The 18,807-nt window shown below is 36.3% G+C and overlaps 2 protein-coding genes across 2 annotated transcripts; both read right to left on the reverse strand.

The window, feature by feature from the left end:
* Positions 1-55: 55 nt before the first annotated feature.
* Positions 56-13,773, reverse strand: LOC125646216 (NADH dehydrogenase [ubiquinone] 1 alpha subcomplex subunit 9, mitochondrial-like). Its single transcript, XM_048872407.2, has 11 exons — positions 13,617-13,773; positions 8,188-8,358; positions 7,781-7,878; positions 6,999-7,093; positions 5,348-5,525; positions 5,082-5,190; positions 4,648-4,721; positions 3,884-3,960; positions 1,587-1,682; positions 1,413-1,470; positions 56-401 (listed from the first exon to the last, which is right to left on the reverse strand). The coding sequence occupies exons 1-11, from the start codon at positions 13,654-13,656 to the stop codon at positions 213-215; spliced, it is 1,185 nt and encodes a 394-aa protein (XP_048728364.2). The 5' UTR covers positions 13,657-13,773; the 3' UTR covers positions 56-212.
* Positions 13,774-17,651: 3,878 nt separating this feature from the next.
* On the reverse strand, positions 17,652-18,602 carry LOC130047020 (craniofacial development protein 2-like). The gene has a single exon (XM_056141135.1). The coding sequence runs from the start codon at positions 18,600-18,602 to the stop codon at positions 17,652-17,654; it is 951 nt and encodes a 316-aa protein (XP_055997110.1).
* Between the last annotated feature and the right edge of the window lie 205 nt (positions 18,603-18,807).

Below are 18,807 nucleotides of genomic sequence, written 5' to 3' on the forward strand. Positions count from 1 at the left end.
CACATTAATTTTACAAGATGAGACCATGGGATATCAAATATAACTAAAAAATGAAGAAATCAACAAAATATTTATTATTTCTTCATTTAAATATCTGTCACAAAATTCCAGCACGGGCGTATCAGATTTTCTGCACTGTCCCCCTCTAAACACAAGAAACCCTCTGTCGACTGTTAATCCTCCACTGGTATGAGGTCAGGGACACCTGACTTTTAATCATCCACTGGTACCAGGTCCGGGATGTGTACCTCCCTAGTGATATACTCCTTGTCGATAACCTGGAAGGTGATGTATGGGTTGACTACGATTCTGGCCATGTCTCTCAGACTGCGAGGCTGGACGTGAAGGTCTTCCAGAGTCTTGGCCACATCTCTGTCCACGATGAAATCAGAGAGTGCTTCCTAAAGAGACATTCAAATGAAAATAGCTGATAATGTTTCACAAAGAAATACTATATCTAATTTGAATAGTGTGCAATCTAAAATATTGTACACGAGTTAACTGTGCTTATATTTCAGCAAAAATATTTCAGTTCTTGTGTAGTACTGTAAAAATATACTCTGTATTCAACATCAATTACCACTGTCCTGTTAGTAAATGAACTACAGCTAGTTACAACAGGAATAACAATACACGAAAATTTTAATGAAGTAGATTTTCATCAAAAAACTAGATTGTTTTTATGAAAAACAAATGTCTCCCTAGCTCCCAAAATTGGAAGTGCCCTGAACGAAACCTCCCTTTAATGTACTGCATGGTATGGAGGAGAAAGCACCAGCAAGAACATAGACAATATGAACTCCCATAAGCCACACAGGAAAAGTGTTCGCAAACTATTTTAAACCCTCCACCCCTCAGATCCAATATAACTATCAAGAAAACAATTGGACCCTCCTGTCCCTACAATATGCACATTTGCAAATGGCATTGAAGTATTGCACAAAATTTCAGGTATATCGGATAAGCCATATAGGAGGAGAAGCGTTCACAAGCTATTTAACATTCTCCATCTCTCTTAGATCTACTGTAACTTTTACGAAAATAATTGGATCCTCCCATCCCAAAAATAGGCAAATCTACAAATGTCAAGGAAGCATTTTACAAAGTTTCAAGTCTATCTGATGACTCATATCGAAAGAGACGTGTTCACAACCTATATCACATTCTCCACCCCTCTTAGATCCACTATAACTTTGAGGAAAATAGTTGGATCCTCCTGTCCCGACAATATGCACATCTACAAATAGCAATGAAGATTGTACAAAGTTTCAAGTCTATCCGATAACCCATATAGGAGGAGAAGCGTTCACAAGATTTTGTGACAGACAGACGGGTGAACATAAAGTACAAAAACAATGTCTCCCCCTGAAAGACATAATTCCAGCTAAAGTGAACACTAATCAGATACTTACTCTTTGTAGAGAATCAAAATTAATCTGTCTGTTATTTCTCTGTCTTATCAACTTCCGTCTAGAAAAGAATGACAAATCAATACTTCTATTTCTCTCCATGTAAGTGTGTTGCAACATTTGTGTATCAAATATGAAGACTTGAACATAAAATAAAAAGCAGAGAAGATGACTCACATGTATGAAACATCGAGGTCTGTAATTTTCTTGATGTCCTTGTGGCTTAGTTTGGTGAGGTGTTCTACAATGTTGTTTAAGGTATACCTCTCAGGTCTGTAATAAAATGATACTGTGTTCTACATGTTGTTATAGGTCTACAATAGATTCCAATATAGCCTGCCAATTATATAGTCTCCCAAATGAAGTATGGGCTTTTTCTGCGTACTACTGCCCCCCCCCCCCCCCATTAATAACTCCCTTGCATGAAATCCATTCCAATGAGAAACACTAAAATAAGGTGTGGAACATGCCTGTCAATAGTTGAAGAATAAGTTTATTTACATTTGTATCAATTTAAGAGTAAGAGGTCAAGATTACTGGAGTCACTTGACCTTGATATTAGTTTGTAGGTCACAAAATACTTTTATCCCATCTGAAGATTCCAGGTCTCTACCCGTCCCAGTTCTAAAGTAAAACAAGTTTTTTTAAGATCAAGGTCACTGGAGATACTAGTTTTTTAGGTCACATTTTGTTGCTTCTGGTTCTAGTTGATTGGTTGTATATTGTGTATGTTCTGCTCAAGAAATTTTCACTCAGATGAAGATGACACCATTGCCGGAGAAGGGCTTCAAAATTTAGGCCTATGCTCGGTGCTTACGGCTTTTGAGAAGGGAGGGGGGGTTATCGTGCCACACCGGATGTGACACAGGGCCACAGTTTTTGCGGTCCCATCCGATGGAACCCCATTTAATCACCTCCTATGACAAGTAAGGGGTACTGAGGATCTATTCTAACACAGATTCCCAAGGGATCAGTTCCAGGTCTAAAGTAATATGATTATTTATGATTAAGGTCACTAGAAATTCTAGTTTGTAGGTCAAAACATTCTTTTATCCTTCCTGAAGATTCCATGTCTCTCTCAGTCCTGGTTCTAAAGTTAAACAGGTTTTTATGTTAAAAGAGGTCAAGGTCATTAGAGTCACTTGACCTCAATACTAGTTTGTAGATTTTTGGTCCTTTCATCCTCTTATCATTTCCGAAGATCCCATGTCACTATAAGTCCCGGTTCTAAGCTTATACCAGTTTTTATGTTCATTGTCAGAGGTCGTCAGAGGTCAAGGGAATCAACTGACCGTGATGCTAGTTTGTAGACCCTCTCATTCTCATCTCATTTCTGAATATTTGTCAAGTTATGTCTGTTGAATTTTCCCCAACCCCATTTGATCCCCCATAATGTAATCTGAAAATAAAACCATTTCTGCACAACTAAATGCACTGTCCTATCATATCTACTATTTTTATTGATGGTTAAGGAGAACGGCTGCGGACAGTTTTGGGCGTGAGAAACAAGAACAAGAACAATAAGAACCGAGCAAAAACAAATAAGTCTCAAATCTTCGTTTGGGAGACTTAATTAAAATCTACGACGTTGTTTGAGGTACATGTATACCCCATGTCTACAATACAATTTGACAATGTTGGTTTTAGGTACACATCAGCAATCTGGAACTGACAATGTTGCTTAAAGGGTCATGGACACGGTTTGAGCTGAAAATTTCTAATCTTATTTTTTCATTCTTAATGTTTAGAATGCTTCACTAAGGTGTTTCTAATGGTCAACAAAAATTTAATGTCAGTTGTCGAGGTACATGAGAGATTCAGAGCTCACAATTCTTTGTTAAGTAAATAAGGCTCGTGTCCTGTTTTTGTTTACATATAGGCTAAATATACCAGTAAAAGTTTGTTTAAAGCAGAGTTTTCAATCTACAAGTTAACACTGAACATAATTTAATAATTCTAGTCTTTAGCACATCTCATTTCGTTTTAAACATGCTATTTTCTATCAAGCAATCTATATGTAAACAGAAACATGGCATGAGCCTTGTTTACATAACAAAAAATTGTGAGTGCTGTAACTCACTTATAACTTAAACACTGATATTATAAAATTTTGGTTGACCATTAGAAATGTTTTAGTAAGCATTGTAAACAATAAAAATGGAAAAATAAAATTTTCAGCTCAATCGTGTCCATGTCCCTTTATGTCTACAACAGAATTAAATTCCACAACGTTGTTACGATATATCTCTAGTCTGTAACAGAATTAAATTCCACAATGTCTACATCCTCTAGTGTATAATTAAAATCAATCCTACAAAATTATTTAGGTGTGCAGATCTTGGGTATTGAGTGAATACACTACCAATAGTTTCTTTCATTACACCACGCAATCAAGACTCCCTGATCATCAAATCAACGATTCCACATCATTTTATATTCTGAATAATTTTGAATGTCAAAAGTAAACCACTCACCCTACGCAGTAATATGTGTTTCCGGGAGCGTCTGCGTCAAAGACTGCGTTCATCACTCCAGTGGCAACATCACCAGCCTGTAAATAGAGACCTCTTCTTTAACAGCCATTTATCACTGAACTAGTCTCATAATTTACACGTTAAAATTCAAATGATTTCCTATCATACACATATCTCAAAAGTACAACAGGACCTCTGAATACATTGTCCAGGTATACCACTGTACTGTAAAAGTGCTTATTTACACTGGGGGTGAAATACACGTTTTCCACGTCCAACATAACGATGGGGGGGGGGGGGGGGGGTGGGGGAGGTTACATGGTAACTGAATAAAATATATATTATATCAAATATTTATGACTATATGCATGGGGGAAATTTACACGATTATGTGACAGCGTAATTAGTGTAGATTTCCCCCTCGCGTGAATAAACAATTACATGACAGCGTAATTAGTGTAAATTTCCCCCTCGCGTAAATAAACAATTACATGATAGCGTAATTAGTGTAGATTTCCTCCTCGCGTAAATAAACAATTACATGACAGCGTAATTAGTGTAGATTTCCCCCTCGCGTAAATAAACAATTACATGACAGCGTAATTAGTGTAAATTTCCCCCTCGCGTAAATAAACACTTTTACAGTACTAGATGAAGAGTACAGATTTTTTTTTGCATCACTTAAACATGAAAAAAGAAATAGACTGATGGGGCTTTAAATCAGAAGTCCACTGACTGCATCCACAGAATAAAAGTGAGCTTACGAAGATTGGCTGTTTGACCGTTTCATGTCCCTTTCTCCAGATTGGGAGCTTGCGACTGAACATCCCATAGCGACCTATCAATGTACAACAACAGTACAGCCATCAGCAATGAAACATAAAAATACATACTGACAATGCACAGGATATGTAATGTTTCAAAAGTAGATAGGGGTGACCATTATGGGGCACTCTTGAATTTTGTCATGGTACAGAATGAAATGCAGTAAGCATGTTTTTTTTTTGTTTTTTGGATCAAATTCATGAAGAGAGAAAACTACAACCATAAATGATTTTTTTTTTTTTACTTTTTAAATAGTTTACCACACTGGTGAGTTTAAGATAATTATCATAATTAATGTACATTTTAAAAATTTGAGTTATTTTAATCAATTCTATGATTTATTTCTGTGTCACAGCTGTACTCTCCTACTTACGCCTGTAAATGTATTTGTACAAGTATCTATCTTTGATTCCATAAATATCTGCTGGTCTGAATATTATCGCCTCTGGAAAAATCTCCCTCACTGCCTGGTCACCTTCCCACTGAAATACAAAACAAACATGTTCAATCCTTATATCAACCACAATTCCACATTGTTATTATAAACCTAGCAGTATTTTTTTTCTTCTGAGAAAAGAATTTCATGACATGCAATTTTTAAAGATAGAAATAAATCCTCCAATTGAAGTTTGATTTTACCTTTTTCTGTAACATAGAATTTCCTTTTGGAATATCATCACCGAAATGAATGAGATCAGTGCGCTTGGGGTCTGCATTCAGGTGAGAAAAATGGATTAACCTCTCTACACCCATCTCCTTGGCAATTTTAGCGATCTGAACTGCACCGTCCACATACAAGTCATGAAAATCATAGGACCTGTGGAAGAATACTCTCATATCAAGTAAATCATCCTCAAAACCTTTTTCATGTATGTAACATAGCAACAAGACTAGTTAACTTAAAAACTGTTTCAAAGAACTAGGTCCACTAACCGTCAGATTTGGCCCTATTTTTGAAAGTGATTGTGTAGGGAGTTTGTTTTGCTGTTTTCCGCCACACTCAACAATTTTTCAGTTATCTAGTGGCGCCCAGTTTTTTATTAGTGGAAGAGAGAACCATTGATCTTCCGAAAGTAAACTGGGAATCTTTCTCACTTACTGGCGCGAGCGGGATTCGAACCCGCGCCAACCAGATGTGACAGGCCGTGTGATGTTGAGCGCGATGCTCTAACCACTCGGCCACGGAGGCCCTGTGTAGGGAGTATAAGGATGAAAGATTAAAAGGTTCATAACATTAATCCATGTGATTACTGATCATATAATGATTAATTATCCATATCGATAATTATCTTTAATCCCACCCCCTGTTATCTCTATAGCAAGTTGTAAACACAGAAACGATACTTTGCTGTGTGGTATTCATATTTGCAAAATCAATTACGGTTTATGATCTTGATTTATGACTTTTTGATCCAAAAATAACCTTCTCCTCACCTAATTCTTTGCAGCAAGCATGAATGAAAACTATAATGACAGTCTTTAAACGGAGTTCACAACATTGTATCGTGACTTTCCACTAAAACATCCTCCTCCATATTACTATATTTATACCCACAGTTAACAAAGCTGATAAATCTTAAATAAAAAAGGGTCTTCCTATGCCTAATGCAAGTATTACATATAAAATTTATGAAAACCTTCCCAGGAAAGTTATCATCTGCAATAAAAAGTGCTAATATCTTACTAATATTGAAAAATTCTAAGTCCCATAACTCTGTGACGACAAAGCCAATAAATCTGAAAATTGGAAGGGACCTTCCTCAGCTTATTAAATCAAAGTATTTATGCATAAAAATCTTTACATGAAAACCTAAGTTATCGTGTGCCATAGAAAATGCTGATGAATGGATAGACAGAGTGATTTCTATTGGGTACCCAATACATGGCAAGTCACTGATAACATAGCAAGTCTGCAATACGCACAAACCTTCTGAATCTTAAAATTGTTTACAGCGATGTCACCCCCATTTTATCATTTTTTTACTTCTATCGACAGATTTCATTATAAATGTTCTGACGACATACACCCCACCGTCAAAACCATTCACCCGTGCATTCTCATGTGTTGGTGATTTGTTTATTCTTTTAATTTAATATACGGATTAATAAAGACTTCCTTTTCTGATTGATTTAATTACTTTAATTAATGTTTGTGGGTAATCATTATTTGGTGGTATTTAGCCTGACCACCCATTAATGTTGAAACAGACATCCTACAACTATATTGGCAGGGTTTACAGTTTAGAAACGTATTCTGTTACCAGGCAAAATACAAAAAACCTTCACTTACTCTGTCTCAAACTCTTTTCCGATCAGGTTGATGACCAAATTGGAGTGCATCATCGCTTTCCTCAACTGGTCCTCATGGTATATGCTGTCTATTGGCTGATAAAAAAAAAATTAAAAATTTCTTTCAATGTACTCACAGTCGCATATCATCCAGCCTGTTTCATTTAAAATTAAAATGTTATTGTCCCTTGTACATAACTGATATATATAAATAGGTGTTGACCTAATCACATATAAATTTTAAAGAACAGTAAATTCATAGGGCCAAAATAACATATGGATGCTTTTGGTTTCCTGACCCTACCTACAAGTACTTTTTTGCAGCCAACACTAAACATTTTATTGACAATATATATATAAATAAAATAAAAATCTGCAATTTTCAAACAATTTTCTAACAAATTTTTTTCTTGATGTGTTCAAGTTTCTCTGATTTACATTTTGACTACTATTGATCTTCAATATGTTTGAAAAGTAATAGTGATATATAGAGACACGAAATCAAAGTGTATCAAAAACTAAGATTTCAAATCAAATTCAAATGTTTCAATAAAATCAAATGTTTTAAAACCTACCTACCCCACATAATTTTTTGGGAAGAGAAATAGGAAAAGACATACAGGTATTATCATATTATCAAAGTTACTTGCACTAGTTCTCATAATTTGAAATACATATGAATTTTGAAATAATCTTCCCTAACATTTCCTGTGATGATATTTTTTGGTTAACAAAGGTCTAATATTGATCAGAAAGACTGTTAATGGAATGTCCCTGACTTACTGTGAACAAGATCTGTCCCAGGTCTCCAGCCAACTTCAGTCTTGCCACTCTATATGTGTCTCCTCTGTACGGAATAATCACCTGGGATCCAATCTGACCTGCATTATCAAACCTCTACTGTAGCACATTTATGGAGAAAAAGCCTCTTCAACGTACAGTGATAAAACCAATTGATACAGGAATTTTTTTTTTAGGTCATTTCGCCCTCATCCAGGATGGAAAAATTCAAAACTGGGCAAATTTGAACTTCATTATCTAGTAGCGTGGTTTGAGGTGAATTTCAGATGGCGTAATATTATTTTTCAAAGTGTCTGAGTGACAAGAGAAAAAAAATGTGGCAAAAATTTCACGGTACATTGTATTTAGTATTCAGTATCGATTGTGTAGATGAATAATTTCTTGACTACCTAATCTGTTTACAATATGTCTTCCCATAAATCCTGAGGCTCCAAAGACTGTAGCCACCACTCCACTGAATGACGATCTCCCACCACGCCCTCTTTTACACGCTGCCAAATCACTACCAGCATCTCTCTTCTGGATGTAAACTGAACTTGCTGCGGCTGGCAACTTCTGACCTGTGTGAATAGTTATTTCCCTTTAACAGCTACATGCATGTACATATCACTTATATCACAATGAGTAATGATTTCTATACCTACCAGAAATTACATCCTCAAAGTGACCATATTAAATAGTACAGTGAATCTCATATAATCCAGATGTTATGCAATCCAAAATGTTGTGTAAACTGTACACATATTTCATCACCAAAGTTTGGGTTGCATTTTATGTTGACTAATCTTCGTACGGAACATGTTCGGATTAGATACTGCGAGTTTCTCTCTACACACTTATCTACTGGCTGTGCAGCAGTGAAAAGCTAAGTTATCAAACCTGAGGCAATAACTATTACCCCAAGGGTTTTCCAGAAGAAAATGGTTTCTGCTGAAAGTTTGATAAAAAAGCTACATGTACACCCCCCCCCCCCCCTTCCCCCAGCTAATGGACAAGTGTTTTATTATATTGATATCTTTCAGAAATAACTTTAGCTATTAAATAATACTAATTAACAAAAAGACTTCCATGTTTAATCATACTAACAATTTGAATAAATTGATCAAAGCCAATATGCAGTTTCAAAGTGTCTGTTATTCAACATTTTTAGAAAGCAACTTGAACAATATCATCAATTCATACACATATCAACAATTACACTTTCCTGCAAGTCACATCCCTTGTCCGCCATCTTGTGGAGCTGCTGGAGAAACCTATCAACTTGTACGAAAACTTAATAGCGAGCGAAGCTCGTGTCGCGAAGCGACAAGCTCGCTCCAATCATTACACATGAGTCAAGTGATTTGCTCTTCATCAGCTGAAAAAAAGATGAGTATTACCCGTAATGCTACTGGGAAAATCTCACCGTCACTGTGGTATACTTCATTGACAATCCCATAATTAAAACAATTAGATTGTTTAGACAGTACCATACACGCTTTTAAATTCCAGACAAGCTTTCTCATAGCTTCGAACTTTTGTTTTTGCTTGGTTTGAAAGAAGAAGAAAAAACGTCGCAGCTAATATGACTTCACAATGTAACTGTTTACATCCACCATGTTATATTTCCCGCGTTAAATATAGAGGCGGATAAAATGTCTACAAGTCGTGTTGCAAGATGTTAATGGGCTTCACTCGTCTTAACGGTCACACCGTACAACATATTAATAATCAGCTATAATTCATAGTTGTAATCTCTTACATTTGGTAGAGTAAAGAATGAAAATTTTGCTATCACCGATCCCACAAAGGGGGACAATTTAAATTATTGTTTGATACTAACGTGTTTTGCAACCAATCAATAACCTCTTATGACATCACTTTATAACATTTACAGTTTCCAGATCATTCCATTATTTCAGTGCATATGAACGCATCTGGGAACTTGTCATATGATCTGATTAACCAATCAAATTGCAACGAATGCACTAAAATCAGCATTGCTTAATTGGCATTGCAGGGGTATTAGTCTTTCGAGGAGCTGAGACAGGAAATCTTATACCCCAGGGAATAGTTCTACTATCAACATCAAGAAGTGTAGATGTTATTCTTTTGGTGCAAAATAGTTATTTTCTCCTCTTAACCCCGTACATGGCAGATATGCATTTTTACGCATCTCCGATGGAGTATATAAAATTGTCCAGAATCATCCCTGTTATACAATGCTTATACAGAGAATATCAATCTGAATTCATATAATATAAATTGTTGGTACAAAAACATTATTTATTTTAAGGAAAAAATGGGCATTTTGGTACCCAATTGTAAAAATCTCAAATTCTCATTTTTCAAAAAACAAATGAAGAATCAGGTATGGAAACAATTTTTACTTTACTGGTCAAAACGACGTGAAGACCAAGTGGGTCAGAAATCAGGAAAACTCGCAACATATTTTTCGTATAAAGAAAACTTTACTATGGAAAGTTAAATATTTTTAGAATCCCTAGAATTAAGAAAAACTCCATGTAGATTTCGAATTAGTGCACATGACCTTCAAATTGAAAGAGGAAGATATGAATTTACAAAAACCAATTCTGGCCAGAAGATTTCTTTAGAAAGAAACAAAAGAATATGTGAATTATGCAACCTTAATTGTGTAGAAGATGAATTTCATTTCCTTACTGATTGTCCATTCTATGTTGAAGAGAGAAATATGTTTTTTAATGCTATATACAAGCTCAACAAAAATTTTATCTATCTAACAAATAAGGACAAATTTACTTGGTTGAAGATTAATGAAGACAAACCAGTAATTGTCAAACTGAGTGAATATTTTGAGCAAACTTTCAGAAAAAGAAGTGATGCTTTAAAACTGCAAAAATCATTAGAGTTTATTATTCATATGTTGGTATAATACTGATACTGTCTATTTACTTGTGTATATACATGATTAGCAATTTATATATGTATGTACTTGTTTCCCCAACATGCTGCATCCACATGCAGTTTGCAATCTATGTAACCTGTAGTTAATGTTGTAAACTTTCTTTCTTTTTTGAATTTCCTTCTTTACTGTTATGCCCTCTGGGCCCAAAATTGGAATAAACTTATCTTATCTTATCTATATACGGATGATTTGCTTAAAGTCTATAAATAAGGGTTATAACATTCAAATGAAAGGGGAAAAATCAACAAATAAGAAAGAAAACTTTTACTGATTAAAATTTACGGTAACAATTATAATTTTCTTTTAAATTCATGGAGTAATATGTTAATCAAATTGTATTGCATATTTGCGATATTTTTGACCTCGTATTATATACTGCATTTGCTAGATGTACTGTTTTCAAATAGTTGTGTGAAAATGTGAAAAGTCATAAAATCGGAATAAAGATGACATAGCAAAAGATCATACAGTTGTTTGTATTATACTAAGTTGATAAAAAAAAAAAGTAAACTTTTAGAAAACAATGTCGATTGTTGTCACTGGTTTACGTGACAGTTCATCATTGTAATATTGCATATATATTTTATTACACATGTAATAAAATCAGCAAATCACCATATATGATTTAAAATCAATTTACTAAATAACACAGAAACATACTCCTTTTAACATATCTCAAATGAAATATCATCTTATATATCGTCAAATTGTGTTACAAAATATTTCATCGGGATCTGCCAAGATCCACTTGTAAGTGGTGTACTAAGCAGGGTGAAAAAAAAGGAGAAAAGGGATATTGTATGAATGTGCTAGTTGTAATAAGCATTTCCGAGCAATTCACTTGGGCATAAATTTGTGAATTATATTGTTTCGAGTAAATAATTTTCTTTAAAATGTTATGAAGTGTTCTGTTTTATTTCGTTCTATACTGTGGTAAACAATAAGGCTGAAATGATTCACCGAAATATCGATACTGTTCAATATAAACACTCGATTCACTGTTTGATTCATTGTCTTGATTTTTGATTCAATACGTTTATTACAAACGGGTTCAGTAAAATATATAAGGCTTGGCCTTCATGTACTTCTTATTTTTACCTGGGGAACAAAATTGTGTCGAATAATTGCCTTGAGGTTGACGGAAATAAAAATGAACTTTATCAGTTTAAACTACAGAACCAACAGGCATCTTGCCGTTTGGCAGTTTGTAAAGATTTTGCTTTTAAAATTAAGATTTTGAATTTTGGTAATTAATTTTTTCTTCAATTGATGTAATTGTTGGCTTCTTCTGTAAATTGTATCATATTGAAAGTATTGAATCGTGGTATAAGTATTGCAATATGTATCGTATTGTGAAGGGGGTGTATCATTTCAGCCCTAGTAAACAAAATGAAATGTACTCAGCTTCATTGAAAACTTTACACAATTTGACCCATCTGTTTTCATTAGAATCTCTGAATGTATTGGCATTTTATCATGTCATTGACATCAAAATAAAAGGTCTATGACCTTGAACTATGGACCTAAATTAAATTTAACTTAGTTTTGTTAAATTATGACCAACTTAGGATAGAATGAATAGTAGTTTGACTCCATTTAGCCCAAGTTCACACTAATCAATAAAAGTATGGGTACTCACTAGTCACTGTTCATTATCTTCACCTTTTCACTATATCTCAGCAAGTTGGTAACTATATCATCTGAGTTCTCTGATTGATTGATTGTTTGCTGTTTTCCACCACACTCAACAATTTTTCAGTTATCTGGTGGCGCCCAGTTTTTATTGGTGGAAGAGAGAACCCAGATACAATGTACCTGGGAAAAGACCACCGACCTTCCGAAAGTAAACTGGGAAACTTTCTCACTTTCCGGCTCGAGTGGGATTCGAACCCGCGCCGACTAGAGGTGAGAGGCCATGTGATTTTGAGCGCGATGCTCTAACCACTCGACCCTCTCTGAGTTCTCTGATATATTTTTGTTTATAGTGTCCCCACAACACTTTCAAAATATATATATGCATTTGATAGCATTGGTCTCATTTCATTATCACCATTTATCTCATATCTATAGTAAATGAAACTTAGAATATAGCTATTGGAATGAATTTTCACAGTATCACTCCGTTCTTGTTGCCATGGTAACAAAAAAACATTTTGAATGTCATTTTCATAAAGTTCATAATCTAACCTTTCAGGAAATATATACTTATTTATAGGTAAATAAGACCAAATCTAGAGAGAAAATACATTGATCATACACGTAAGTTGCTAATTTACAAGAAACCCACGGATTTCTTTACCATGTCTTCATTCTAATAGAAGTTTAATAAACAGAAAACCTCCAGTACATCACGTTCATTCCTGGAAAGCAGTAGACTTTAATATATCAATTTTCATTTTACACCAAGATGTGTCCCAGTTTTTAGCAATAGTCTAGACAATGTCTTACAGTGAAAACTGAGAACCGCATTGCTGATCTTTTTATTTCACATCTACTTAATTAGGTGCGAATAAAGAGTTGAATAAGTTTAAGTAAAACAACTTCATCATATAGTGAAGCTGTGCTTTAAGTTTACAAACAACACAGCCCGACATGAATTCCATGATAGTTTTCTGCTAGTGATTACTAATTATGACAGTTGGATATCATTCACAGATAAATAAAATAATATGTTCATATTTCTACCTGAAATCAAAACAATAATACATTGATTCATGCACTAGAAAAAGATAAACCGCAAATATTGCATTTTCTATATTTGAACGTTTTTCGAGGAAATTCGAACCAAGGCATTTATACGCATTCCACATCATCGGAACTGATTGATAAAATAGGCAATACCTATGCATGAATTGAGTTACAAAACTATGCATTTTTTGTATATGTACTTACGACCAAAGCGTACAGCACAAGTCGCCAGAGAGTTGGCCATTGTCAAGGTCTTCCACTACACAATTTTAGAGCAGTTATACGTATATATTTCGACAAGTCCACCATTCATTCACAAAATATTCGTACTTGTACACAAATAGGAGAGCATTCGACTCAAATAGTGAAATGAATATTATACCCATTCAAAGTATTCTCCGCGGTTTGAAATACATAATTTCAATCTCTAAATCCATTTCTGAAATGCATCTCGGCACACTGATTTAGGTAGACCTCGGCCTCTGAGGCACTGACCGATGGCTGAGCCAAGTGTAACGACGACCAGATAAGATTTTTTTTTTTAAGTTTTGGAAAAAGGAAAAAGTCGCATGGGGCTAGATCTGGGGAGTATGGTGGGTGTGGCAAGACGGTAACCTTCTCCGACTTCAAAAATTGCTTCACAAGCCATTCAAGAGTATCATCATCCACGAAATCGTGCAAAGTGTTATCTATGGGAAGCCATAAATCTACCCGCGTTTCTTACAAATCCACTTTTGACACAGAACTATTGTTCTGCGTTCCTTTTTCGCCTCTAATTTGAGCATTCTTTCTTCCAAAGCGGAAATCCTCTTTGATAAAAAACTCTGGACTGAAACAAAAAAAAAAAAAAAAAAAAACAAAAAAACAAAAAAAAAAACAAAAATACAACGACGCTAAATACATGTAGATACACAATACGCACAAGTAATAAATCTGTTTTAATAATACGAAAGAATTAAATCAGCTTCATAACAATATCACTTTTCGTAAAACTGATAAATAACAGATGAAAGCAAAACAATTAGTTTACATTTGTAGAAAAGGTTACTTTCAGAGTTCAGATCGGATTTCGACAAAGACCTCTGTAGAGGCGAGAAGAGGTGTGTCCTTGGAACACCCTAACATATGGAATAGTAAAATAAAAATAAATAATGGTAAAATATAGATAAAGAATAGTAAAATAGTAACAAAGAATAGTGAAATATAGATAAAGAATAGTAAAATATAGATAAAGAATAGTAGAATACATGTAGTAATAATTAAAGAATAGTAAATTATATATAAAGAATAATAAATAAAGAATAATAAAATATAGATAAAGAAAAGTAAAATATAAATAAGAATAGTAGAATATAATAATCTTTTGGTATTGATACTTATGTTGAAGATATAGTTACCCCTCCCCTCCAATTGTAAATATTCATCAAAGAAGTTAATATCAGAATAAGATAAGCTTCCTTAAATCGCTAAGAATGAAATTACTTACTACATTATTGATATGAGGCGTGCTCTTATCTAAAGGAGAGAAATTGTAAGAGTTGTTTGCCATTCTGAAAGAGATATTCATATAAAAGTAAGATATATGTACATGTGTACATGCGAAGATCTAGAAGAGGGGGTCGGGGGAGGGGGGTCCGGACCCCCCCTCCCCCCCCGGAATTTGCAAAGATAAAAAAAAAAATACAATATAACGATTTATAAGGAAAATGAGTTATACCACGGGTTCGATTTTGTGAAAAGGTTCGAACCCCCCCCCCCCCTGGAAAAAATTTCTGGATCCGCGCTTGTGTGTATATTATAGGATTAAACATTCTTTTAGAAGAATTTATCGACGTGTAAACTCCGAACATTTTACACACAAACTGAATAAAAGTGCGATATCGTTGTGAGAATGTCGATATCGACATGGTAATCATGCACGACGATATGGACTCGATATCAATTTGATATTATCGATATCGACGATATCGATATTGGATTAGATCTTGGACATGTATGGGGGAGCGAGGCCCTGCAAAATGTGTGAGATATTAATAGCAATAGAGCAAAAGGAACGTACACTCCTCTTACAATTTGCCTCTAAAACGACTTTTCCTTGCACGGAGGCAGGTCATGGAAGAAATTTACCAGCATCAACCACAGTACGCTTTTCGTCTAAATTTGGAATCTGAACTCGTCCTCATCAACATCGAAACGGATGAATCGGTATTTCCGGCCGCTTGTCAACCAGTCTCTCCATACCTGACCTACATGTCATCATTATCAATCCACTTCGTCCCATGGGGGACATAGGGCGGCTACAGTGGCTTTCCCTCTCCCTCTGTCTTGTGCAATGGTCTTAGCTTTTCCCCAGGTCTTGCCAATTTTCTTCAGGTCTGATGTTAAGACCCTGCGCCAGGTGTTCTTTGGCCGTTCCCGCTTTCTCTGTCACTGTGGATTCCATTCTAGGGCTTGTTTTGTGATATTAGTACTGGGTTTCCTCAGTGTATGCCCTATCCAGTTCCATCTGCGTGTTCTGATGGTGATTTCCACTGGTTGTTGGTTGGTCCTCTTCCACAGGTTTGCATTGCTTATAACATCTGGCCACCTTATCCCGAGGATGTTTCTCAGGCACTTGTTTACAAAGACCTGAACTGATTTCATGGATGTAGATGTTTCTCTCCAGGTTTCAGACCCATATAGTAGAACAGACTTCACGTTGGTGTTGAAGATTCTGATCATGGTGCGTGTTCTCAGTGCCTTGCTTCGCCATACTGGTCTTAACATGGCAAAAGCTTGCTGGACCTTCCTTTTTCTTGCTTTGATGTCTTCGTCTGTGTCCCCTGATGTACTGATAATACTTCCTAAGTAGGTGAAGTCTTTGATGTCCTCTACTTCCATGTTGTTTATCTCGATTGTGTCAGTTTGTATAGAGTTGATTCTCATTGATTTTGTTTTCTGGGCGTTGATGTAAAGGCCAGTTCTTTTTGCTGTTGCTTCTAGGTTGGAGGCTTGATGTTGGGAGTCTTGAAGACGGTGATATAGTGTGCAGATGTCGTCAGCAAAGTGAAGGTCTTCCAGACGTCTTACTAGTGTCCACTGAATGCCAGTTGGGCTACTGAAGGTTGTTTTGCTGACCAGTATATCACTAGAAGGAAGAGAAGAGGAGAGAGCAGGCATCCTTGTCTCACCCCGGTTGTTACTGGGAATGGCTCTGTGATGGTTCCTCCATGGATTACTTGACATGTGAATCCGGCATAAAGTTGTTGTATGATGGAAATAACTTTTCGCGGAATTCCATAGTGTCCAAGGATTCCCCAGAGCACTTGGTGGTCAACGCTGTCGAACGCCTTCTGGAAATCGATGAAGTTGAGGTAGAGTGATGACTGCCACTCGATTGTCTGTTCGATGATGATTCTAAGCGTGGCTATCTGGTCAACGCAGGAACGCTCTTGTCTGAATCCTACTTGTTCATCTCTCATCTTTTTGTCCACTTCTCTCTTAATCCTAGTCAACATGATGCTGCATAACACTTTACTGGGTATTGATTACAAAGTAATTCCTCTCCAGTTGTTACAGAGAGAGGAGTCCCCCTTTTTTTTTGGTAGTTTGACAAGGAGTCATTTGTGCCAGTCTTCTGGTATGCATTCATCATTCCATATCCTATTCAGTAGATGGTGGAGATAGGATAGTGACACGTTGTCCATACACTTTAAGGCCTCGGGAGGTATGTTGTCTATTCCCCCGGTTTTCCCGTTTTTAAGATTTTTATTGCTGCGATGACTTCAGCTTTGGTAATATCACCAACTTCGATGTTCAAGGTTGGGCTATGTTCTACATTTGGTGGATCTATTGGAGGGGGTCGATTTAACACCTCCTGGAAATGTTCTTTCCACCTTCCAAGTTGGTCTTCTAGCCTGGTAAGACTTACGCCATTCTTGTCTTTTACAGGAGTGTTGCTGTTTGATGATCTGCCTCCGAATTGTCTTGTGATGTTGTATAGGGATTTAATATCACCTTTCCCACATGCACTTTCTGCTTGCTGTGCCAGATGTTCCACATAGTCTCTTTTGTCTTGTTTGCAATTTTTTTTTCACTTCACTATCTCTTTTGACATACTGTTCTGTCGCTTGCCTCTTCCGTTGTCGCGTTGTTGCGTGAAGTACTTTTTCTTTATCTTGCCTTCTTTCACATACTGTTTCCCAGGTCTTTTCGGAAATCCACTTTTTTCGGTTGTGTTGGATGAATCCCAGTGTTTCTTCACACGATGTAATGATGTTCCCAAGTACTGTTTATGTCCTCTTCGTTTGCATCCAGCTGCTGTAAAATGCTGAATTTGTTTTGGAGTGTCAACTGGAATTCCTTTGCTATGTTTGGGTCTTTCAATCTTCCTATATTGAATTTTCTTCTCTTTGTTTCTGTTCTTTTCTGTGCTAGGATTTTCAGTCTTATCTTTGCTACCACTAGATGATGGTCCGAAGATATGTCTGCTCCTCTTTTAACTCTTACATCTAGTAGAGATGATCTCCATCTTCGGGCAATGACAAAGTGATCTATTTGGTTCTCTGTTTCTCCAGTTGGTGACATCCAGGTTGTTTTATGGCAAGGTTTGTGTGGAAAGAGCGTGCCTCCAATGACCAAACTGTTCACTGCACAGAAGTCAGCGAAAAGCTCATCATTCTCATCGATGGTTCCAATGCCATGGGGTCCGATTTCACATTCTCGTCCCACTCTCTCTGACCCAACTTTAGCGTTGTCACGTTTGGGTACATTGTTAAAAACTGTTTGTAGTGAGGAATAAAAATCTTCCTTCTCATTCTCCTCTGCGTTGTTTGTTGGAGCGTACACTTGAATGATAGTAGTTTTCTGGAATTTAGTCTCGAATCTTGCTGAGATTATCCTTGATGACACTGGGTTCCATTCCAGAAGAACTCTTGCTGTTTTCTTGGTAAGCATGGATCCTACTCCTTTGTCATGTGTGTCATCTTTGCTAGGGTTGCCTGAGTAAATGATGGTGTGCCCAGATGATAAAGTGGTCATTCCTGATGTGTTCCATCTAACTTCACTGATTCCTAGGATTTCAATGTTATACCTGTCCATCTCTCTAGCCAGCTGTTGACATTTCCCACTTTGGTATAACGTTCTGACATTCCACGCTCCTATCCTCGTGGAATGTTTGGCTGAGAACAACATTGTCGGCTCTCGCGTCATGCGTTGTCCTCGTTTCATTTGAATTGGAATATTCTCCTCTTTCTCAAGTCTGAGACGAGTAAGAGGGGTTGCTACTGTAGACGTTTCTGTAACCGGATTTATCCACTGGTGGGTGGTTGGCCCTCCAGCTTCACCAGAGCCCCGTTAGCCGGCTCACACCGTTTCCAGGCTCCACGGCGAGGACGAGGGGTTGGGCTTTGGAACC

Source organism: Ostrea edulis, chromosome 6 (assembly GCF_947568905.1).
Source record: "Ostrea edulis chromosome 6, xbOstEdul1.1, whole genome shotgun sequence".
Classification (NCBI taxonomy): Eukaryota; Metazoa; Mollusca; class Bivalvia; order Ostreida; family Ostreidae; genus Ostrea; species Ostrea edulis.